General features: G+C 45.9%; 1 protein-coding gene across 1 annotated transcript; it reads right to left on the bottom strand.

Moving 5' to 3' along the window:
• Positions 1–13919: 13919 nt before the first annotated feature.
• On the bottom strand, positions 13920–18696 carry LOC132883333 (heparan-alpha-glucosaminide N-acetyltransferase-like). The gene is made up of 3 exons (XM_060916796.1): positions 18598–18696; positions 18328–18464; positions 13920–14053 (listed from the first exon to the last, which is right to left on the bottom strand). The coding sequence occupies exons 1-3, from the start codon at positions 18682–18684 to the stop codon at positions 14023–14025; spliced, it is 255 nt and encodes an 84-aa protein (XP_060772779.1). The 5' UTR covers positions 18685–18696; the 3' UTR covers positions 13920–14022.
• Positions 18697–26391: the final 7695 nt, after the last annotated feature.

Here is a 26391-nt window from a genome sequence, read left to right as displayed (position 1 = left end):
GACGTCAAGACATCAGCAGCACAAAGTTCCTGGGGGTGCAGATAACGGACACTCTGACCTGGTCCCATCACACCAGGGCCCTTGTAAAGAGGGCTCAGAAGTGCATGCACTTTCTGCGCCGGATGAAGAAGGCACATCTCCCCCCTCCAATTCTCACCACTTTCTACAGAGGCACTATAGAAAGCATACTGACTTGCTGCATCTCTGTCTGGTCAGGAGCCTGCAGGGCCTCTGACTGGAAGTCCCTGCAGAGGGTGGTGAAGACAGCGGAGAAAATCATCAGGACTTTACTTCCTCCGATACAGGATATTGCAGAAAAACGCTGCCTGGCCAGGGCTCGCAACATCAGCAGAGACACCTCCCACCCCCACTATGGACTGTTCTCGCTGCTGGTTTCTGGAAAGAGGCGATGCAGCCTCTGGAGTAGAACAGCCAGGTTCTACAACAGTTTTTTTACCACAGGCCATAAGGCTGTTGAACCGAATTAATCCCCCCCACCACCACCACCTAGGCAATATACTTTATATTCAGGCAATACACTTTATATTGTATATAGGACTTTATACACAGTTTTCTTATATATATTTTCTCAGGTAATATACTTGCTGTTTCGTTCTGCACTACACTGAGCCAAAGCAACAAAATCTCGTTCTGATGTCTCATCTCATTATCTCTAGCCGCTTTATCCTTCTACAGGGTCGCAGGCAAGCTGGAGCCTATCCCAGCTGACTACGGGCGAAAGGCGGGGTACACCCTGGACAAGTCGCCAGGTCATCACAGGGCTGACATATAGACACAGACAACCATTCACACTCACATTCACACCTACGGTCAATTTAGAGTCACCAGTTAACCTAACCTGCATGTCTTTGGACTGTGGGGGAAACCGGAGCACCCGGAGGAAACCCACGCGGACACGGGGAGAACATGCAAACTCCACACAGAAAGGCCCTCGCCGGCCCCGGGGCTCGAACCCAGGACCTTCTTGCTGTGAGGCGACAGCGCTAACCACTACACCACCGTGCCGCCCTCTCGTTCTGATGTGTATTGTTTAATGCAAATCTGAATGACAATAAAGTAAGTCTAAGAGAAACGTGGCTTTTGAACCTCTCACTGAAATCGAAGGGAGCCGAGTCGAAGCATGCTCGAGTTTGCAGTGATCACTTGGTGAAAGGTTTGTATTTCCCTCTCAGCTATGTCCTTCGTGTTTTCCAAGTACTTTTCTTGCTATGTGCCGTTATTTTATGGTACTTTTTTTTAATTCACGAAGCGCTAAAGTCCTCAGCCGTTTCTTTGTTTACTCCTCACAAAGTCCATATGCATGAAGGTCGCGACAAAATTCTTACCCAGCCATACAGTTACAATGCGCCGTGATCACTTCTCCGTCTTGTTTAACTAAAATCCAGGTCTTTAAAGGGGTTTCTGGTGATCTTTGTGAATGATTTACCTGAGAGATAAGAGTGAACACAATTGAGAATCAAGTGAACTGTTGTTTGTTTACACTTCAATTTGTAGCGCTTCGTTGTAAAGACGTGTATGAAAAGCTTAAAAAAAAAACATACTTACACGGGCAAAAACAATACAGGATTCATTCAGCAGCGACTTGATCCCGAGGTCCTTTACCCAGCCACATACAAAAAAGTTGTAACCCTCCATACTCTTCCACGCTTTCATCTGTTTTGCGGTGTAGAAGGACGTCTGCAACACCAGGTAGTTTGAGATGTCGGGGAACTTGACTAAAGAGTAGTTTTCAAGATCGTATGACAAATCCTTCTTTCCCAGACTGGAGGGGTCGATTCCATTGCACATAGCAACCTTCTGAATATATCTAAAGCGAGCAGTGGCTTCTAGATTACAAGCATACTCTGATAAGTTATCACTAGTTGTTTGCACTACGACAGCCATTTAGACCACCAGCTATTTCACTTCTGGTAAAACTGCTAAGAAAAGTCACGTGGTGTGTGTGTGTGCTAGTGAGCAAGCAGTGGAGTAAGACGTGTTGCAGAGCTCCTGCTCAACTGTTGCATTTTTTCAAAAATAAAAGCTGCACTTTTTTGATAATCTTTGCTACAGAAAGCCGGTGTGATAATTAAGTACACCGTTCGTCAGAGATATGATTTTTTGATGCCTGTAATTGTGACACCCACAAATGTATGGTCACAATTGTTGAGTTGTTTGAATTATTGTGTATTTTTCTATGAAAAAGGCCAGATTTAAATGTGTTTTCTATATGGGTTTTAGTAAGGTGCGTTTCCCCAACTCTACCACAAGAGGGAGTATCACCAAAAGTGAGCGCTAGTTGTAGTAAGCTGCGCCAGGCGTACGTTCCTCAGACAGAGGACTGCCTGCTGAACGAACACAACTGACGACTCTTGTCTGTGCTTTTCCTGTACAAAGCAGGCTAGTAATGTGTGTTAATTTATCACAATGTATCCTGAAGGACTTATAAAGCCTTTGTGATGTTGTTTGAGTAAAGTTTAAGATAGAAAATGGGGTGTTGGGAACTTTAAGGGACACAGCATAAAACAGAGTTTTCTTTACCGTGGGAAACAATTAAACAAAATGGCGGCCGTACTGTCGATGTTTTCATTTGGCTGTATAGAGCTCCTGAGCATTTCTATTTCATTTTATTAATTTGATTTAGACTAAACTCGTTAATTCATTGTACTGTGTTGATAAGGTAAAAATGTTCAATCTTATATATTTGTATGGTTAAAAGACTGACGTTTGTTACTGGGAAGTCTGCATCATTGTGTAAAAATTGTGTAAAAGTGTTCAGGCATACAGTAGAATAGGAAAGCTATGTCAAGCAAGCTGTCAGTGCGTTTACATGCACATAGAGAAAATCAAATTTCTGCCGTAGCTCGACCGAAATCGAAGTTCTAAATGCCATGTCAACACCTTAGCTCGGCTGAAATCTAACCGAACTGGATTTCTCGTAATCGAGCTACGCGACCTAGATTATGTGATTGTAGCCGAGCTACTTAGTGCATGTAAATCCTATCGAGCTACGTAGTCGAGCTACTTACTTCAGCACTGCCCCTTCCGGAAGTGACGAGTGACGAGACCACAAGCGGAAACACAACAGCCTCGGTCGGCATGACAACAGCAGTAGTAGCGAGCAGCAGAAGAGGTCAGGAGGAAGAGAAATTGGCGAGCAGAAGCGTGCACTTCTGGAGCAATGAGGAGACAGAGTTCATGCTCATTCAGCTTCATGCTCATCAGCTCATTCTTCTTGTGAACACGGAACTGATAACTTTGTTTATACTCTTGAATAGCTCTTCTTCATGACGACAACCGGAAGTGTACCAACACGATGGGGCGTGTAGCGCCACCTGTGGCTCGGGTGCACAATGTACCTCACACAATAGCTCGATTTCCTTGTGTGCATGTAGGATTGGATTTCTCTGGCACCCCTGCTGGGACCCTTAGCTCGATTACCGACAGTAGTTTGATTTGGATGTGCATGTAAACGCACTGAGTGTTGTATCACTGGTGGGATATCTTTTGATGCTGGTTGAAGCAGCATGGGGAAAATATGTGTTTGAGTGCACATTGTCTGTTTACAGTGATTTGTAGTTTAGTCGGTACTGGTAATGATATACAGAGATGTAGAGGTACCAGATGTATGTTATGCTAACAGTAATATGTCTGTTAATTTGTGAAGTTGTGTATTGGTGGATATTATGTTTAATATTGTGAAAAGAAATGTAAAAGCCTGTTATTAAAGACAGAGGACTGCCTGCTGAATGAACACAACTGACGACTCTTGTCTGTACTTTTCCTGTACAAAACAGGTAACTCATCCTGAGGCCTGTAACATAATAGCTTCAGGGATCCGCAAATTCAAGTACAATGGACCATCTACTGCCAGGCCCGACACCTCTTCGGCACGGAGTACATCTACAGACCAGAGTCACCCATCTGCCGCCCCCCCGCAAAGACTCTGAGGAAATCAACATGGAAAACCTGAAAGCTCAGATCCTTTTGGACCTACAAGCTGATATTGCTGCTGTCATTAGAACGGAGCTGAAAAACTCCCTCTCTGACGAATTTAACCATCTGAGGAGTGAGCGCCAGACAGTCAGTGCCAAGCTAGCTAACAACGCCATACTAGCGCAAAACGAAATTGACCAAATGAAGTCTGCTATTAAGGACATGGAGGGTGGCATGTTGTCGTGGTCAGATGAAGTGACAGAGCTTCAAACTACTGTATCCACCCTGACGAAAGAACTGGGGGAGATAAAAGATAAATGCGAAGACATGCATGGGAGGATGCACAGGTGCAACATCCGAATCCCGGGGGTTGCAGAGGAGCCCAGGTCTAGTTCCACAGAGTCGGTGTCTAAATTATTGTCTGAGGTGCTTAAACTGCAAAAGGACATTGTCATTGATCGCTCACATCAGAGCCCTGTGTCAAAAAACACCAGCGGAAAGCCACAAGTGATTGTAGTGAAGCTACATTATTATCAGGACTGTGTGGAGGTGCTGCACCATACTCGCAGCCAAGCCCCGCTCAGGTACAGGGGAGGAGCCATCGCCATCTTTCTGGACTACACAACGAAGGTCTCCAAGGCTCGTGATGCATTCACGGAAGCCAGGAATTTACTCCGAGATCAACGAGATGACCATTATGGCATACTCTTTCCTGCCTGGCTCTGTATCACCTATAACAGAGTGGACAAGGAATTTTTGGATCTCGATAAAGCCATGGCCTACATTAAGAAACACATCACCAAAACGACGGGGAACACTAAGGGTGGACAAAATCACATTTATTTCTGTCAGGTTTTACAGTTTAAGTTCCATTCAGTTTTGACTGATGGTTGAATTCTGTGATCTAAAAATTTAATGTGGCTCATCATTACATTCACACATCACATTATCTCTAGCCGCTTTATCCTTCTACAGGGTCGCAGGCAAGCTGGAGCCTATCCCAGCTGACTACGGGCGAAAGGCGGGGTACACCCTGGACAAGTCGCCAGGTCATCACAGGGCCAACACATAGACACAGACAACCATTCACACTCACATTCACACCTACGGTCAATTTAGAGTCACCAGTTAACCTAACCTGCATGTCTTTGGACTGTGGGGGAAACCGGAGCACCCGGAGGAAACCCACACGGACACGGGGAGAACATGCAAACTCTGCACAGAAAGGCCCTCGCCGGCCCCGGGGCTCGAACCCAGGACCTTCTTGCTGTGAGGCGACAGCGCTAACCACTACACCACCGTGCCGCCCGGCTCATCATTATATTTTATCAATTACTTAACACTGCAATACTGCAGGCTTATTCTCATTTTCCTTTGTTCCTTGTGGAGTACTAAGATGATAATGACAACTTTGTTGCTTTTGTTTTCCTCATTACTTGTTCATGTTGGGTTGAGCAGGAGCTCACGTTGGCTTAAAGTACAAGCTACCCAAGTAAACACTCAATGTGTGGATATTTAGGCAAGGAATTTTGGGATTTGCACATTTGTGCATATGTTGTGGGAAGGGGTAATGCCAGATTAGACCTTATTTTTTTCAATACATTTTACTGTCATGTTTTTTGTATTTGGAGGGAATGCAAATGTGTTATGTTATGTTATGTTATGTTATGTTATGTTATGTTATGTTATGTTATGTTATGCCACCTCTCTCACTTCCAACAATAATAACAACAATATATCACCTCGGTTAGGTGGTTGCTCAGTCAAATTAGCGAGTTGGAAAGTTAAATCTCTTAATCATCTGGTGAAACGTAAAAAAGTATTCACTCGTCTGAAAACTCAACACTGACATTGCATTCCTTCAGCAAACTCATCTTCGTGTCATTATATTTTATCAATTATAATTTACCACAGTCGATTAAAGGGCAGATGGGTGGGCCAGACATTTCACTCTAACTTCAACTCAAAAGCCAGGGGTGTAGCTATATTAATCAGTAAAAATACACAGTTTACTGCCACTAGCATTGAATCTGACTCTGGTGGGTGTTTTATAATTGTGGTTGGCTGGCTATATGGTCTCCCTGTCATCCTAGCTAATGTCTATGCACCCAACTTGGATGACCACTTGTTTTTTAGGTCCTTCTTTTCTAAACTGCCAAATATGGTTACACATCATCGTATTCTGGGTGGAGACTTAACTGTGCTATCTCTCCCAACTTAGACCATAGCTCCTCCAGGAAAATTCCCACGTCTAAATCTGCTGACTTAATCCAATATTTCCTCAAAACACACGGAATAGCTGACGTGTGGCAGTTTCGCAACCCTAACAGTCGAGGCTATTCATTCTTCTCTCCAGTGCACAATTCTTATTCACGAATAGATTAATTTTTTTTACGGATATAGCCTTGCTTTTGTCAGTGGTGGAGTGTGACCATGAAGCTGTAACTATATCTGACCATTGGTGTATATATATATAACCCTGATTCCAAAAAAGTTGGGACAAAGTACAAATTGTAAATAAAAACGGAATGCAATAATTTACAAATCTCAAAAACTGATATTGTATTCACAATAGAACATGGACAACATATCAAATGTCGAAAGTGAGACATTTTGAAATTTCATGCCAAATATTGGCTCATTTGAAATTTCATGACAGCAACACATCTCAAAAAAGTTGGGACACGGGCAATAAGAGGCTGGAAAAGTTAAAGGTACGAAAAAGGGACAGCTGGAGGACCAAACTGCAACTCATTAGGTCAATTGGCAATAGGTCATTAACATAACTGGGTATAAAAAGAGCATCTTGGAGTGGCAGCGGCTCTCAGAAGTAAAGATGGGAAGAGGATCACCAATCCCCCTAATTCTGCCCCGACAAATAGTGGAGCAATATCAGAAAGGAGTTCAACAGTGTAAAATTACAAAGAGTTTGAACATATCATCTACAGTGCATAATATCATCAAAAGATTCAGAGAATCTGGAAGAATCTCTGTGCGTAAGGGTCAAGGCCGGAAAACCATACTGGGCACCCGTGATCTTCGGGCCCTTAGACGGCACTGCATCACATACAGGCATGCTTCTGTATTGGAAATCACAAAATGGTCTCAGGAATATTTCCAGAGAACATTATCTGTGAACACAATTCACCGTGCCATCCGCCGTTGCCAGCTAAAACTCTATAGTTCAAAGAAGAAGCCGTATCTAAACATGATCCAGAAGCGCACACGTCTTCTCTGGGCCAAGGCTCATTTAAAATGGACTGTAGAAAAGTGGAAAACTGTTCTGTGGTCAGACAAATCAAAATTTGAAGTTCTTTATGGAAATCAGGGACGCCGTGTCATTTGGACTAAAGAGGAGAAGGACGACCCAAGTTGTTATCAGCACTCAGTTCAGAAGCCTACATCTCTGATGGTATGCGGTTGCATTAGTGCGTGTGGCATGGGCAGCTTACACATCTGGAAATACACCATCAATGCTGAAAGGTATATCCAGGTTCTAGAGCAACATATGCTCCCATCCAGACGACGTCTCTTTCAGGGAAGACCTTGCATTTTCCAACATGACAATGCCAAACCACATACTGCATCAATTACAGCATCATGGCTGCATAGAAGAAGGGTCCAGGTATTGAACTGGCCAGCCTGCAGTCCAGATCTTTCACCCATAGAAAACATTTGGCGCATCATAAAATGGAAGATACGACAAAAAAGACCTAAGACAGTTGAGCAACTAGAATCCTACATTAGACAAGAATGGGTTAACATTCCTATCCCTAAACTTGAGCAACTTGTCTCCTCAGTCCCCAGACGTTTACAGACTGTTGTAAAGAGAAAAGGGGATGTCTCACAGTGGTAAACATGGCCTTGTCCCAACTTTTTTGAGATGTGTTGTTGTCATGAAACTTAAAATCACCTAAATTTTCTCTTTAAATGATACATTTTCTCAGTTTAAACATTTGATATGTCATCTATGTTCTATTCTGAATAAAATATGGAATTTTGAAACTTCCACATCATTGCATTCTGTTTTTATTTACAATTTGTATTTTGTCCCAACTTTTTTGGAATCGGGGTTGTGTGTATATATATATATATATATATATATATATATATATGTGGCAGCGGGGGCGTGGTCAAGCGTCGGTCTGTGACCGGAGGGCGGAGTCAGGGAAGGTAAGTGGCAGAATCACTGCACCTGATGTTGATTAACATGTGTTTGTGTGTCTTCCCCAGTGACCGTGCCCTATTTAAGGAGAGAGCGAGAGCAGAGGAGAGCGCTCTCCCGAACCAGACACCTGATGTGTGTGTGTGCGCGTGTCTGTCTGGATGTATGTTTATGAGAGACCACTGAAAAGTGTATAAAAAATAAAAGGGTTATGAAACTCAGTTCTGGCCTACCGTCTTCTGTGCTCTTCCCACTCCTACGAACTGCCACAGTGGTGCTGAAACCCGGGACGTGGAGCACAGAAGAAGAACAGCCCCATGGAGTCAGTCCTCCCCTTTCGCCAACCTGGTCCACGCCCTCGCCACGGCCCAGCAGAGCCAGCACCAGGCGCTAGTTGCCCTCCGGAAGGAGCAAGAGCAACGGTTTGAGGCCCTAGTGTTGGCACAGCAGGAAGATCGACAGGCGTTCCAGCACCTCCTCGCGTCGGCGGGGCCCACCACCTCCACCGCCACAGGCCCTTCCCCCCTCGCCCTAATGAAGATGGGCCCACAAGACGACCCCGAGGCCTTCTTCACGCTCTTTGAGCAGGTAGCAGAGACCTCGGGCTGGCCGGTGGAACAGTGTGCGGCGCGCCACCTCCCCCTGCTAACGGGAGAGGCGCAGCTGGCCATGCTACAGCTCCCCGCCGACCGCCGGCTGGCCTACGCGGACCTTCGCCGGGCCATCCTCCAGCGTGTGGGGTGCACCCTTGAACAACAGCGACAGCGCTTCCGTGCTTTGTGCTTGGAGGAAGTTGGCCGGCCGTTCGCATTTGGCCAGCAACTCCAGGACGCCTGCTGGCAGTGGTTGAGGGCCGACAACCGCGACGCTGAATCATCGATCAGGTGGTACTGGAGCAGTTCATCGCTTGCCTACCAGCAGCAACTGCAGAGTGGGTCCAGTGCCACTGCCCAGCGTCGCTTGATCAGGCAATCAAGCTGGCGGAGGACCATTTGGCAGCTGTCCCGATGGCAGGACAGCAGACAACCTCTTCTTCCCTCTCTCTCTCTCTCTCTCTCTCTCTCCTCCTGTGTCTCATCCTCGCCCCGTTCCCCCGCCACGGAGGTGGGGGCCGGCGCCACCCCAGCTGGCCCGCCTCACCTGCGGTGCCCTCCCGTTTCTCCCTTCTGTGTCTGTCTCCCCCCCTCAGGTGAGTGAGCCCCAGAGCACCAGTGCAGAGAGGAATCCCGGGCCAGTTTGCTGGCGCTGCGGGGAGCCAGGCCACCTCCAACAGCAGTGCTCGGTAATGGAGGTGGGCGTGGTGGTTCGGATCCCCGACGCGCCAGGAGCTGCCCTCGATCGGGCCGGAGCGTATCGCATATGGGTGAGTGTCCAAGGGGATACATATCAGGCGTTGGTGGACTCTGGCTGTAATCAGACCTCAATCCACCAAAGCCTGGTGCAAGACGAGGCATTGGGGGGAGCACAATTGGTGAAGGTGTTGTGTGTGCACAGGGATGTTCACAACTACCCTTTAGTGTCGGTCCACATTCTTTTTCGAGGGGAAAAATTTAGAGTAAAGGCGGCGGTTAATTCTCGCTTTACCCACTCGATCATTTTGGGGACTGATTGGCCAGGATTTGGGGAATTAATGAGTCATTTAGTGAAGAGTGGGTCCTGCCATAGTTCTGCAGGGAGAGGTCCCGGTGTCACATTGGTGGGAGCAGCTGTCACAGAGCCGTCTATGTCATCTCCGCGTCAGAGTGAGGAGCTGCCAGCTCCTCCTCCTTCTATTGGGGAATCCCTTGCGGATTTTCCATTAGAGCAATCGCGAGATGAGACTCTGCGGCATGCGTTTGACAAAGTGAGAGTAATCGATGGTCAAACGCTCCAGCCAAACGCCACCCCGTCCTTCCCCTACTTCTCAATTATGAAGGATAGATTATACAGAGTGACGCAGGACACTCAGACTAAAGAGCAAGTCACACAGCTTTTGATTGCAAAGAGCCACCGGGAATTGGTATTCCAGGTGGCTCGCTTTTATCCCATGGCTGGACACTTAGGGCAGGATAAGACACTATCCCGACTAATGGCCCGGTTCTATTGGCTAGGGATTCACGGCGATGTCCGTAGGTGGTGTACGGCGTGCCACGAATGCCAGTTAGTAAATCCAGTGGCCATTCCAAAAGCGCCTTTGCGCCCTCTCCCATTAATTGTGACCCCGTTCAAAAGAATTGGGATGGATCTCATCGGGCCATTAGATCGGTCAACACGAGGGTACCACTTTATTTTAGTTCTGGTGGACTATGCAACGTGATACCCGGAAGCAGTGCCTCTGCGCAATATCTCAGCACGCAGTATTGTGGAAGCACTCTTCCGCATCATCTCCTGAGTTGGAATCCCGAAAGAGATTCTGACTGACCAAGGCACCTCGTTTATGTCACGTACACTGAACAAACTGTATGGGTTATTAGGTATTAAGCCGATCCGCACCAGCGTGTATCACCCACAAACGGACAGTTTAGTTGAACGGTTCAATCGCACCCTCAAGAATATAATTAAAAATTTCGTAAGTGAGGATGCATGTAATTGGGATAAATGGCTCGAACCCTTGTTATTTGCAGTGCGAGAGGTTCCCCAAGCCTCCATGGGGTTCTCCCCATTCGAATTATTATATGGGCGTAAGCCACGTGGCATTCTAGATGTGCTGCGAGAAAATTGGGAGGAGGGACCTTCACCAAGTAAAAACGAAATTCAATACGTTATTGACCTGCACGCAAAACTCCACACACTCACACACCTAACCCAGGAGAATTTGCGGCAGGCCCAAGAACGGCAAACCCACCTGTATGACAGGGGTACGCACCTTAGGGAGTTCGCACTGGGAGATAAAGTATTCGTACTGTTGCCCACATCGAGCTCCAAATTGATCGCCAAGTGGCAAGGACCCTTTGAGGTCACACGGCGAGTCGGGGACGTCAACTATGAAGTGAGGCGAACGGACAGGGGTGGGGCGCTACAGATTTATCACCTCAATCTGCTCAAACTCTGGAATGAGGAGGTCCCCATGGCGTTGGTGTCGGTGGCTCCGGAGAAGGATGAGCTGGGGCCGGAGGTTCAAAAGGGAGCATTTGGCATCACGTACCTCTCCGGTCCCCTTTGGAGACCACCTCTCCCCGACCCAACTCACGGAGGTTGCCCAGTTGCAGACCAAGTTTTCGGACGTGTTCTCGCTCCTGCCCGGCCGTACTGACCTCATAGAGCACCACATTGAGACGCCCCCAGGGGTGGTAGTGCGTAGCCGCCCTTACAGGCTACCCGAACACAAGAAAAAAGTGGTTCGGGAAGAACTCGAGGCCATGCTCAAAATGGGCATCGTCGAGGAGTCCCACAGTGACTGGAGCAGCCCGGTGGTCTTGGTACCCAAGGCCGACGGGTCGGTCCGGTTCTGTGTAGACTATAGAAAAGTCAACGCGGTGTCTAAATTCGACGCGTACCCAATGCCTTGTATTGATGAGTTGCTCGATCGACTAGGCACAGCTCGCTTTTACTCGACACTGGATTTGACAAAGGGTTATTGGCAGATCCCCTTGACTCCATTATCCCGAGAAAAAACGGCCTTTTCCGCACCATTCGGCTTACACCAGTTTGTCACACTTCCTTTTTGGCTGTTTGGGGCACCCGATACGTTTCAGCAGCTAATGGATAGGGTCCTCCGCCCCCACGCCACCTATGCGGCCGCATACCTCGACGACATCATTATTTATAGTAATGACTGGCCGTGGCACCTACAACACCTGAGGGCCGTCCTTAGGTCGCTGAGGCGAGCGGTTCTCACAGCCAACCCGAAGAAGTGTGCGATTGGGTGGGTGGAAGTATGGTATCTGGGCTTCCACTTGGGCACCGGGCAGGTGTGTCCCCAAATTAACAAGACAGCAGCAATTGTGGCCTGCCCGAGGCCCAAGACCAAAAAGAGGGTGAGACAGTTCCTGGTGCTGGCTGGCTACTATCGTAGGTTTATACCTAATTATTTGGACGTCACCAGCCCGCTGACTGATCTCACTAAAAAGGGGGCACCAGATCCGGTCCAGTGGATGGAGCAATGCCAGCGGGCTTTTTCTGAGGTGAAGGCTGCACTGTGTGGGGGGCCACTGTTACACTCCCCTGACATTTCTCTCCCCTTTATGTTACAGATGGATGCGTCGGACAGAGGGCTGGGGGCTGTTTTGTCCCAGGAGGTGGAGGGGGAGGACCGCCCAGTGCTATATATCAGTAGGAAGCTGTCGGTGCATGAGGGGCGCTACAGGACCATTAAAAAAGAGTGCCTGGCAATCAAGTGGGTGCTCCTCGCCCTCCGTTACTACCTGCTGGGACGCCCTTTCACCCTCTGTTCGGACCACGTGCTCCTCCAGTGGCTCCACCACATGAAGGATGCCAACGTGTGGGTCACGCGTTGGTATCTGGCACTCCAACCCTTTACCTTCAAGGTGATCCACAGGCCGGGGGCACAGATGGTCATGGCGGACTTCCTCTCCCATCAAGGAAGTAGAAGTCGGGCGGTGGGGGTATGTGGCAGCGGGGGCGTGGTCAAGCATCAGTCTGTGACCGGAGGGCGGAGTCATGGAAGGTAAGTGGCAGAATCACTGCACCTGATGTTGTTTGTGGAGTGGGAGGAGTTGTAATGTGTGTTTGTGTCTTCCCCAGTGACTGCACCCTATTTAAGGAGAGAGTGAGAGCAGAGGAGAGCTCTCTCCCGAACCAGACACCTGATGTGTGTGTGCGCGTCTGTCTGGATGTATGTTTATGAGAGACCACTGAAAAGTGTATTAAAAATAAAAGGGTTACGAAACTCAGTTCTGGCTTGCCATCTTCTGTGCTCCTCCCACTCCTACGAACTGCCACAATATGTGTGTGTGTATATATATATATATATATATATATATATATATATATATATATATATCTCAGGCCACTGACGATGACAATATGCCTTACCACAACACAGCCAAACTGTCCCTGGAGGTTCAATCCTGCGCTGCTTTCAAATGAAGCTTTTGTGAAGTACATTAGGTCTGAAATAGAATCCTTCCTTAGTATTAATCGGAGCCCAGGAATGCCTCCATCAACTGTATGGGAGGCTTTGAAGACATATTTAAGGGGCCAAATAATTTTGTTTTGTGTCCACCAGAGGAGCGTTAGGAATGAGCGCCTCAAACAACGATCAGATCAGATACTGGAGCTGGACTCGTCACATAGTCATAACCCCATGTCAGCATTGCTCAAACAGCGAATGCTACTCCAAACTGAATATAACCTTTTAGTATATCCATCCATCTATCCATCCATTATCTGTAGCTGCTTATCCTGTCTTACAGGGTCGCAGGCAAGCTGGAGCCTATCCCAGCTAACTATGGGCAAGAGGCGGGGTACACCCTGGACAAGTCACCAGGTGATTGCAGGGCTGACACAAAGATAAACAACCATTCACACTCATGGTCAATTTAGAGTCACCGATTAACAGTCCCCCCAGGATTTCGCGGGCCTTTTTTGTGATTGTTGCAGGCTAAAATGTCTGATGTTGCGGGGGGGTTTTCAAAAAATTGCGATGAAAGTTGCGGTGTTTTTTTTAGGTTTTTGTTGTGATTACATTGTGGGAGGAAGTGAAAGTTGCGAGAAATTGTTGCGATTTTCTCTTTTTGTGATTAAAATTGAGTGATATGTTAAATATTAAGTTATTACTGAAAAACTATTGATTAAAAAAACAAAGACACTGAGAAATAGTCCTATGTAGCAGTCCATGTAGGTGGGTGGCGCACAGAAGGATGGCAGGACAGAACTGTTTTAACAAAACTCTCTTTTATTTGCACTTTTCAGTTGCAAACACACACTCAGACACACGCACACACATCAGCCGTCTGGTTGTGGAGAGAGTCCCTCTGCTCTCACTCTCTCTCCTTAAGAAGGGCGCGGTCACTGGGAAGACACACAAACACATCAATTAACAACAGGTGTAGTGATTCTGCCACTTAACTTCCCTGACTCCGCCCTCCTGTCACAGACCGATGCTAGACCACGCCCCCGCTGCCACATCCTATAAACAACTTTACCAATATAAAAGATTACCAGGACTGCAAAAATGCAGAAAAATAGGCTTTCCTTATCCAAATGCACCTGTTGGTTTAAAAGTTAAAGTGCATAGAACCTCACAGCACAACATAAAGTTACCTTAAAATATAATATAAATGCCTCAGCTTTCATGTAAGAAAAAAACCTATTAATACTAGTACTGTGTGCAGGCAGTCTCTCCTGAAGACTAAATTAAACAATAATTATAAATTAATAAAATAAATGGCTCAGGCTTCATAGAAGAAAAAAAATTTGAACAGAATCTCACAGTATGATGCTGAAGTTGCCTAAACAATGGAAAATAAAATACCATTTTGGCAAAAAATGTTGGCATCCATTAATTTCTTGTATTAAGTAAAAAATAATGTAACGTGCACACAGTCCTTCACTGTAAACATAACACACTTTCAGTAACAGAATTTAAGCCTATATAAACACTGACTCGCACACAGTGTTGCCAGATACTGCTGACGTTTTCCAGCCCAAAATATGTTCAAAACCCGCCAAAATGCACTTAAAACCACCCAATTGGGCAGGAAACCGCCCAATCTGGCAACACTGCTTGCTAGTTTGTCGACATCACCTCAAGATGACGCCAATGATTGCTCGAATTTGCGGGAAAGTTGCGGTGATTGGATATAATTGCAACACCGCCCTGAATTTGTGGGTTTTGGTTGAATTTGTGTCGAAGTTGCAAATCGCAACATCGCAAAATCCTGGTGGGTCTGAATTAACCTAACTTGCTTGTCTTTGGACTGTGGGGAAAACCAGAGCTCCCGGAGGAAACCCATGCAGACACAGGGAGAACATGAAAACTTCACACAGAAAGGCCCTTGCCAGCCACTGGGCTCGAACCCAGGACCTTCTTGCTGTGAGGTGACAGTGCTAACCACTACACCACCGTACCGCCCCCAAGCTGAATATATGATCTCTAAACGACAATATAATTATTATAAATATGGGGAGAAGGCAGCGGCACGGTGGTGTAGTGGTTAGCGCTGTCGCCTCACAGCAAGAAGGTCCGGATTCGAGCCCCACGGCTGGTGAGGGCCTTTCTTTGCGGAGTTTGCATGTTTTCCCCATGTCCACGTGGGTTTCCTCTGGGTGCTCCGGTTTCCCCCACAGTCCAAAGACATGCAGGTTAGGTTAACTGGTGACTCTAAATTGACCATAGGTGTGAATGTGAATGGTTGCCTGTGTCTATGTGTCAGCCCTGTGATGACCTGGTGACTTGTCCAGGGTGTACCCCGCCTTTTGCCCGTAGTCAGCTGGGATAAGCTCCAGCTTGCCTGCGACCCTGTAGAACAGGATAAAGCAGCTACAGATAATGAGATGAGATGGGGAGAAGGCTGGGAAGCTTTTGGCCCACCAGTCCAGCCCAGAGTCCCCGTCGTCTTCACCACACGAGTCTAGCCCAGAGTCTTTGTTGTCTTCACAGCCCACATCCAGCCCAGAGTCCTCATCATCCACAGAGTCCGAGTCCAGCCCAGAGTCAAGTCCCGAGGCCAAGCCTACACCCAGCCAAGAACCCAGGTCGTGTCCAGAGCCTGAACCTAAACCCCCAACGGGACCTATTATTATGTATTCTTGCTCCCAGAGGGAGCTCTTTGGGGGAGGGGTTCTGTCAGTCCTGTACGCCTTGGCACGTGCACTTTAAGGTGCGCCGAGTGGGCTACAGCATGCACGCCATCAACAAGGAGCACCTGTCAGTAATCAACGAACTATGTTTGGACTATTTAAGGACTGCGCCGAGTAAAGGATGGCGCGAAGTATTCTCATCTCATTATCTCTAGCCGCTTTATCCTGTTCTACAGGGTCGCAGGCAAGCTGGAGCCTATCCCAGCTGACTACAGGAGAAAAGCAGGGTACACCCTGGACAAGTCACCAGGCCATCACAGGGCTGACACATAGACACAGACAACCATTCACACTCACATTCACACCTACGGTCAATTTAGAGTCACCAGTTAACCTAACCTGCATGTCTTTGGACTGTGGGGGAAACCGGAGCACCCGGAGAAAACCCACGCGGACATGGGGAGAACATGCAAACTCCGCACAGAAAGGCCCTCATCGGCCACAGGGCTTGAACCCGAACCTTCTTGCTGTGAGGCGACAGTGCTAACCACTACACCACCATGCCGCCCCGAATCTTCAGGAATGGATTTGCAGTGCACACTTCTGATAAAGAAAATAAATAAACCAAACAAATGATGGTTTTTAACAGGCTCTGAGAACTGTGTCATATGCTTTTAAAACTCCTGCATAATGATTCATTATTACAGTTTTACACCACTGAGCTGTTGAATCCTGATTGGTCAGACAGTATTGATATAGTCTATGCTTATATTAATGTGTTGGCTCTCATATGTTATCGTCTCTATAGTAACAGGTCATTAACAGGGACGTGTACAGCAAACATGTCATATAAACCGATTAAACATCATCAATGTGATGTTTTTGTAAAGTAAAGACGTTTAATTAAAGGTGTAGCTTTAAATATTCAAACATCTTCAGGACAGAGGAGTTTATGCTTCTTCTTTGTGGTTTCTCAGTAACATGATGTAACAAGCTGTGATTTTTTTGTCTTATTAACTTGAAGAGAGAGAATAAAGAAAGACTGTTGAGGGAACAACTGTTTACAGCTGCTATAACATACATGAGAACAAGAACAGAACATTAAATGTCATCAGAAATGGAAAAATAGCATGAAGTGTCATTGCTTTGTAAAGAAGGAATGTAACTGTTGGTGAAGTGCTGTAGTGGAAGAGGAATAAAACACTTCAGGATGTGTTGTTAGAGGAAATTAATCAACTTCAGGATGCTAACAGTGACTCAGTATTTTACTATAGCAGCAACACAGTGTTTATTACTTCCATCTCACTCATCTCATCCTCTCTGATAAAGGAGAATCTGTGGACAGTTTTTCTTGGGTTTTTTGAAAGCCTTTCTGATTAGGAAACACTTGGTTCCACTTAGAGCCTCCAAAAGGGCAATTGAAGAACTCCTAATGGTTATAAATTAGACACAATCACAAAAGAACTGGAAATAAAGTAAATAAATATAAAATAAATAAAAAATATCCAGATCCAGAATGTTGATTCTTCTATTTGTTCTCTACACTGAAACTTTCTTCTTCATGTGTCATTTTCTGGACATGAGGTCATTTATCAGGACATGCCTACAATGTATACTCAAGCAATAAAAAGCCAATCAGAAGTTTAAGAGATTAAAAGAGCCCTCATTCAGTGTTCATCATTACAAACACAAAGTGAACCAATTCACTGATTCATCAGTTCATCGATTCAACACATCAAAGCGAAATAAAAAATACATTTTCCTCATCAAGTGCAGATTAAACGCCATTAGCATGCCGTTCAGGTTAAAGTTCATGGTCATCTCTACGTGTGTGACAATACGTATATGAGTCAAGAACTGGAAAACTCATCTCATTTCATTATCTCTAGCCGCTTTATCCTGTTCTACAGGGTCGCAGGCAAGCTGGAGCCTATCCCAGCTGACTACGGGCGAAAGGCGGGATACACCCTGGACAAGTCACCAGGTCATCACAGGGCTGACACATAGACACAGACAACCATTCACACTCACATTCACACCTACGGTCAATTTAGAGTCACCAGTTAACCTAACCTGCATGTCTTTGGACTGTGGGGGAAACCGGAGCACCTGGAGGAAACCCACACGGACACGGGGAGAACATGCAAACTCCGCACAGAAAGGCCCTCGCCAGCCACAGGGCTCGAACCCGGACCTTCTTGCTGTGAGGCGACAGTGCTAACCACTACACCACCGTGCCACCCAGAACTGGAAATAAAGTAAGTAAATATAAAATAAATAAAATATTTAAGTGAAGTGCTGGAACAGTCAAGTGCTGGTTAAAAAAGCTTGGAGATGATAAATGAATCAGTTAAAGAGAAATGCGCATTAGAAAAAGGAGAAGATACAGAGGAGTTCATTTACACCCTGATCTGTCCAGGAATCATTATACACTGCTCTAGAACAGCAGATTTTAGCCTACAAAGAACACACACACACACACACACACACACACACACACACACACACACACACACACACAGACAGAGGTGTGTATAGCTGACCTGCAGTGCTCAGTGTTAGCCGGTGTGCTGTTTAGTTGGAGTGTGAGTACATGTTGTGTGCTCACTGTGAAGCTCACTGTTGAAACATTCCCCAGTTCTGAAACTGATGGTACAGTCCCCATTGGCTGAGGCAAACACTGCGCACACACACACACACACACACATACAAACACACAAAGAAAACACTGTTAAAATATCATACTCACCTCAGTGTTCTGCTCCAGTGATTAGTGTTAACTCTGTGTGTGTGTGTGTGTGTGTGTGTGTAACCTGGTAACACTGGTCTGACAGTATGAGGAGGATCAGATCATTCTGAATCTCGTTCAGGACGGTCAGAAACACTTCGTTCGTCTTCATCACTGGAGTTTTCCTGCTGGGACGTGACCCTGAGAGAAGAAACCAGTTCAACGAGTGATGATGTCACATGAGCAAGCTTCTGATTGGCTGGACAAATTTAACCTAAGCCCCACCCCTTTGTGACCCAGGATCACCTGTCACTCACCATGTTCACGTTTTACTGAATTATAATTTTATTTTTCCTTTATTATTATTATTATTATTATTATTATTATTAATATTATTATTATTATCTCATTATCTCTAGCCGCTTTAACCTTCTACAGGGTCGCAGGCAAGCTGGAGCCTATCCCAGCTGACTATGGGCGAGAGGCGGGGTACACCCTGGACATGTCGCCAGGTCATCACAGGGCTGATGCATAGACACAGACAACCATTCACACTCACATTCACACCTACGGTCAATTTAGAGTCACCAGTTAACCTAACCTGCATGTCTTTGCACTGTGGGGGAAACCGGAGCACACGGAGGAAACCCACGTGGACACGGGGAGAACATGCAAACTCTGCATAGAAAGGCCCTCGTCGGCCACGGGGCTCGAACCCGGACCTTCTTGCTGTGAGGCGACAGCGCTAACCACTACACCTCTGTGCCGCCCCTATTATTATTATTATTATTATTATTATTATACACACCGCCTCCTCTATCTGCTTCAGTACAGACTTTAACATCTCTTTCATCAACATTAATAATAAACAGAAACAGAAACATTAATAAACAAATTCAGTTGACCTTTACTGCCTCAGTGCATCATCATTAACACCTCTCAAAAAACGCAGCTTCTGCAGTGTTACTGCAAAGTGTAAACTCCAGAAAACTTAAAGCTCCAGCTTCATCTCTGACTGTTACAGAACGCTGACACTGGAGACTCCTTCCAGAAATCTCACACAAACACATTTCTCCTGACAGGAAACTTCACCACATCACTGATTCTACACGTCTTTCTTAGTGGTTTATGAGACATTTTCATGTTTAGAGAATGTGATATTCGTGTGTGTGTTAAGAGTGTTAAGAGGTTAAAGGTCAGGTGTCTCTGAGTTACTGTTGTTTCCTGCACTGAAAAAATGGCCTGTTAAATTAACACAAAAAAATATTGTACATCGGTTGCACTTATTAAAATCATATCCACTAAGAACAATTAAGTCATGTTCAGTCAAACAGAATATGACTTAATTGGTCTTAGTGGATATGATTTTAATAAGTGCAACCGATGTACAAGATTTTTTTGTGTTAATTTAACAGGCCATTTTTTTCAGTGTGAAAATGGCAGTAGCTCTTATTTAATTCTCTCGTTTCTAATCGCAGCACTGAGGAGTTTCATACAGTCACATGCTTTCTGTAATCCATCTGATCCCCCCCCCCCACACACACACACACGCACACACATGCGCGCACACTTTTTTCTGATTTTCAAATTCTCATCAGTGTTCCAGGGTTCCCGCTGGGTTCTGAAAACATTTCTCCAATTTTTTCCTTGAAAAATAAACTCAAATAAGTATTCTTCACTTTTTTTTGTCTGTATTTTTTCCTAATACAGGTTTGTACGGTACCAACCAAACTGGCACAATTCAAATATTTGTCCAGATACAGCTAGGCCTCTCCATTCCATATAAAATTTGGGCTCCACTCCAGCATCTAATAAGAAAGACTTGATTTTGGGCAGCTTGTGCACCATCAAACTCAAATAAAGCTCTTTAGTTTGAGCTTACTTAAGGTTATTTTAGCATGGAATTATTCAAAAGAGGTATTAGGACTTTCTTTAGCCTTTACTTCAACAAAAAACTTGATCTACAATTGAACAGAGTCAGGAGAGTCTGGGAACAACCAACAGTGAAGGAATCTGAGTTTCCTGTTGATTTACGAACCGAACACAGAATGGCACCACGTTTTTCATCATGCGTTAGTTCGCCACAGGACCGTTTCTATTCTAGCTATTAAAAAGACCAGGGGCTAAGTCCAGCTATCCTGGGGCTTGTATTTTTTAAGGGAGAGTGGCATCAATAGGTTGGGGAGGTTATACCTAATTTTACAACACACACATTCAAAGGTTATGACATATTTATTAGTTATTTTTACACTGCTCTTTTTAAATTTATGTACTTCACTTCAGTTTCTGTCTCATTAAGTTATAATCAACACCCATAATGTCTCAGGAAACTGAGGCACATGTCTACTGACTTAAATATCATTTGCAAAATTAATCATCACTTTCATAAAAATATCATTTCTCACTCACATTTAGGATCACAAAGACATCAATTCTAAGCTGCATTATTGTATTACAACATTCAAAATCCCAGATGACATCCAAGTTAGTTGTTTTCCATTAATCTCTTACTTTTTTTGAGGGTGAAAATACCCGGGGGTGATAGCCCCGAGTGATGGGGTCTAACAACGCCACATTAGCCACAGGGACTCAACACGGCATGCCGTCCAAAACATAGCTCCCTTCAGTCACCTGCCGGCTGACAGCACTTTCACTTTGGTGTTTCTTTTTTCCCCTGACCTCTGTATTACTGACACTGTCCAATGTGCTCAGGGACGGTCGGGGGCCTGAGTGTGCCTCCTTCATGGCTGCTTCAGCCCTTAAATCATCTTCAGTACTTGAAGAAGATGGCCCAAAAAACTTCATCAGCTTTAGACAGTGCCATTGTTTGGTTCATGCAGGTACACCACCACACCAGGCCACTTAAGACTCACTGCGATTGGTCAAAAGCTTGGTGCTCATTTGGTCATTGTAACAGTTCCTGATGTGGATGGAGCACAAAAGCATGACAGGCAAGAGTTGATGTTTACACACACTCTTTATTGAGCTTTCTTTCTTTCTTTCTTTCTTTCTTTCTTTCTTTCTTTCTTTCTTTCTTTCTTTCTTTCTTTCTTTCTTTCACTCACTCACTCACTCACTTACTCACTCACTCACTCACTCACTCACTCACTCACTCACACATGCGTTGTGGTCAGGAAGAGACCCCTTTTCTCTGCTCTCTCTCCTTTTATGCTCCATCCCTGTAACACACACACACACACACACACACACACACACACACACACACTAATTGACAGCAGGTGGCATGACTTAGCCATTTACCTTCCCCAAACCTGCCCTCTATTCACAGACTGATGCTTGGCCACGACCCCGCTGCCACATACCCCCACCGCCCGACTCAGGCCAGGGAGCTGTTCGGCCTGAAGCCAACTCCCCCCCAACGGGACAGAAAGTCCGCCACCACCATCTGTGCCCCCGGCCTGTGGATCACCTCGAATTTAAATGGCTGGAGGGTGAGATACCAACGGGTGATCCGCGCAGTGGTATCCTTCATGCGGTGGAGCCACTGGAGGGGCACGTGCTCTGAACAGAGAGTGAAAGGGTGCCCCAGCAGGTAGTATCGGAGGGTGAGGACCACCCACTTGATGGCAAGACACTCCTTCTCAATTGTGCTGTACTTGCTTTCACGCATCAACAGTTTCCGGCTGATGTACAGCATGGGGCGCTCCTCGCCCTCCACCTCCTGGGACAGAATGGCCCCCCAGACCTCTGTCCAATGCATCAGTCTGCAAAATAAAGGGGAGAGAGAAGTCAGGGGAGTTTAAAAGTGGACCCCCACACAGTGTAGCTTTTACGTCAGAGAAGGCTTGTTGGCACTGCTCCGTCCACTGGACCGGATCTGGAGCCCCCTTTTTAGTGAGATCAGTTAGCAGGTTGGTGACGTCTGAATAATTAGGTAGAAGCCTACGATAATAGCCAGCCAGCCCCAAGAACCATCTTACCTCCTTTTTGGTCTTGGGCCTCGGACAGGCCGCAATCACTGCAGTCTTGTTAATTTGGGGACGCACCTGCCCATGGCCCAAGTGGAACCCCAGATACCGTACTTCCACCTGCCCAATCGCACCCTTTTTCAGGTTAGCTATGAGGTCCGCTCACCTCAGCGACTTTAGAATGGCCCTCAGATGTTCCTAGTGCCGTGGCCAATCATGACTGTAGATTATTATGTTGTCTAGATAGGCAGCCGCATAGGCAGCATGAGGGCGAGGACCCTGTCCATAAGCCGCTGGAACATAGCAGGTGCCCCAAACAACCCAAAAAGGAGCGTGACAAATTAGTGTAAACCAGTGGTTCTCAAACTTTTTTCACCAAGTACCACCTCAGAAAATACTTGGCTCTCCAAGTACCACCATAATAACCAACATTAAAATACAGTAGTGTAGTAGGCCTAAGTATTCATTAAAAACAAGGCAGAGGTTTTATTTAACAAGTATATTTAATATTGTTGGCCACTGTAACATTACACACAGTACTTTGAACAGTAACACTGTGTTTAAATATAGGAAAATAAAACACTGTACTTAAATAATGAATCAAATAAAATTAATTGCACATAAAAGTGAAATAAACATTGTACTAAAATAAATATTAAAAGACAGTTCTAAAAGATTAAATGAAAATGTACTTAAAAGTTAAATAACTGTACTGTACTTAAATGTTAAGTAAAAAAAAGTACTGTATTGATGTACTTGGAAAAAAATCAAAACAGGCTATGCATAGCTGCAATTCTTGCCGTTCCGTAACTCCAGTGACTGCTTTCTGAAACAGAAACACACACCCGCAAACAGAGGAAGAACAATAAGATTAAGAATAAAACAAAAGTGAGGAAAAGCATTAAGAATAACAGCTTATAATGTTAAATATACACAGAGTATTGACTGATTGACTATTGATTGACAACTTACTGAGCTTAATGTGATGGGTGTGCATGCCTCTGTGAACACAGTCCTGCAACGTCCAATCCAAGCCATGCTCCTGGATGAACTTGTTCAGTAACTGGAATATTTGCTCTGATGTAGTTCTGGTCTCCAGTGATTTACAGAACATTCTGCGCCACACCGTCATATTCATATCTCACATAAACCAATAAATTGGCCAAATCTGCAACATCTGTAGTCTCATCAAGCTGTATGGCAAAATATCTACTGTTCTTAATGCGCTCAATCAGTGTCTTTTTAACATCGTCAGCCATGTCATTTATCCTCCTTGACACGGTGTCATTTGAAAGTGCACCAAGTTTAACTCTCTGGCAGCTTTCTTTCCACACATGATACGTGTCATCTCTTTGGCTAATGGTAAACACAGCAGTTCCCCGAGTGTATGCAGCTTACCAGCTCTGGCGATCAGGAGGCTGGCACGATATGAAGCTTCCTGTGCTTTGGCTATGGGTGTACCATAGGACAGAATGGTGGACTTGGACTGCTTCAGTTCATCACGTTTTCGTAAAAAAAAAATCCACTGGTTTGTCCTTTAATGCTGTGTGTTTGGTTGTAAGATGCCGTTTGAGATGCGATGGTTTCATGGACTCATTGCTCAGAACGTCCCCGCATACAACACACTGCGGCCTGGGCAGCTCCTCTGTCCTGCTCCAAATGAATCCCAGTTTTATGTATTTTTCATCATACTTCCTCCTCACTGGTTTCTGCTGTTTGCTAGCAGTTCTGGGGCTGGTTTTGCCACTGTCGTTAGCATCTGCGCCCAGCTCACACACGTCCTCTTCAGTTCTCTCTCTCTCTAGATCCACGCTCGCATTCACGGATTTAAGCCACGACAGTAATTTTGTCGTACTCGTCATAATTAGCAAAGCCACCTCTACCTTTTTCCATCACAGCCTAGTCTACCAATGGCGGATAACCGTCTGTCAGCGGAACCGGCGGGAATGCGTACGTACGCTACGTATGGCTACCCAGAAGCACTTGCAAACTTTTTAAAATTATTAACTTAATTTGTATCTCGTTTCATTTTCTTGTCATCGGTTGATAAGATATTTCCATCCATTCGGATATTATGGATAGTATTTCACGTTTTTTAAAAAAATTTATTTAATTAAGTGATTCTTTGGCGTACCACTAGAATGGAGCCCGCGTACCACTAGTGGTACGCGTACCACAGTTTGAGAATCACTGGTGTAAACCAAATGGTGTGGAAAAGACCGTTTCGGGATAGAGGAGTCAAGGGGATCTGCCGAGATGTTATATTTTTCACCTCTGGCCCCAGCTCTGCCTTCTCCAGGACTACCGATGCCAATGCCACAGGGACCCCCTCATTCCAGTGTTTTAAAAGGTTGAGGTGGTAGATTTGCAGTGCCCCACCCCTATCCATTTGCCTCACCTCATAGTCGACGTCCCCGACTCGCGATGTGACCTCGAAGGGCCCTTGCCACTTGGCGACTAATTTGGAGCTCAATGTGGGCAATAATATGAGCACTTTGTCTCCCAGCATGAACTCTCAAAGGCGGATGCCCCTGTCATACAGCCGGCTTTGATGTTCTTGTACCTGCCACAAATTCTCCTGGGTTAGGTGCGTGAGGGTGTGGAGTTTGGCGCGCAGGTCAAGAACATACTGGATTTTGTTTTTACTAGGTGAAGGTTCATCCTCCCAATTTTCCCGTAGCATGTCCAGAATACCACACGACTTATGTCCATATAATAATTCAAAGGGAGAAAACCCCGTGGAGGCTTACAGGACCTCTCATATGGCAAATAACAGGGGCTGCGTGCTGAGATATTGCAGAGAGGCACTGCTTCCGGATATCGTGTTGCATAGTCCACCAGAACTAAAATAAAGCAATATCCCCGTGCTGACCAATCTAATGGCTCGACGAGATCGATCCCAATTTGCTCAAACGGGGTCTTGACTAGAGGGACCGGGCGCAACGGCACTTTTGGAGTGGCCACGGGATTGACTAATTGGCATTCACGGCATGCCGCACACCACCAACGGACATCCCCGCGAATCCCTGGCCAATAGAACCCGGCCATCATTCGGGCTAGTGTTTAATCTTGCCCTAAGTGTCCAGCCATGGGATTAAAGTGAGCCGCATGGAATACGAGTTCCCTACAGCTCTTTGGGATTAACAACTGGGTTATTCATTGATTAGTTTGAATGTCCTGCGTCACTCGGTGCAATCTATCTTTAATAATAGTAAAATAAAGGAAGGTTGGTGCCATGCTTGGCTGAAGAGTTTGACCATCGATTACTCTCACTTGGTCAAATGCATGCTGCAGAGTCTTGTCTCACGACTGCTCTAATGGGAAATCCCCAAGGGAATCGCCGAGAGAGGGAGAAGGAGCGGGCTGCTCCTCGCTCTGACGCAGTGTTGACGTAGACGGCTCTGTGACAGCTTCTCCAGTCAGTGCCACACTGGGATCTTCCTGTGACCTACTAGTGCAGGACAAACTATGTGTTAAATATTCCATCAGTTTTTTAAACCCTGGCCAATCAGTACCCAAAATCAACAAGTGGGTGAGACAAGGACTAACCGCTGCCTTTACTCTATGCATTTGGCCCCGGAATAGAATATGGACAGACACTAGAGGGTAATGGTGAACATCCCCATGTACACACAACACTTTCACCACTTGTGCTCCCCCCAATGCCTCACCTTGCACCAGGCGTTGGTGAATTGAGGTCTGATTACAACTGGAATCCACCAAAGCGTGATATGTATCCCCTTGAATACTCACTGGTATGCGATATGTTCCGGCCCGATTGGGGGCGGTTTCTGGCTTGTTGGGGATCCGGATTACAGCACTCACCTCCCTTGCAGAGCTCTGACTCTGGAGATGCTCCAGTTCCCTGCCGCACCAGCACACCGGCCCAGGCTTTCCCTCTGCACTGGTGTTATGGGTGTCACTCACCTGAGGGGGAGACAACACAGACA

This window comes from Neoarius graeffei, chromosome 3 (genome assembly GCF_027579695.1).
Source record: "Neoarius graeffei isolate fNeoGra1 chromosome 3, fNeoGra1.pri, whole genome shotgun sequence".
Taxonomy (NCBI): Eukaryota; Metazoa; Chordata; class Actinopteri; order Siluriformes; family Ariidae; genus Neoarius; species Neoarius graeffei.
Note: the sequence above shows the minus strand (reverse complement) of the source record. Positions and strands in the feature narration are given on the sequence as shown.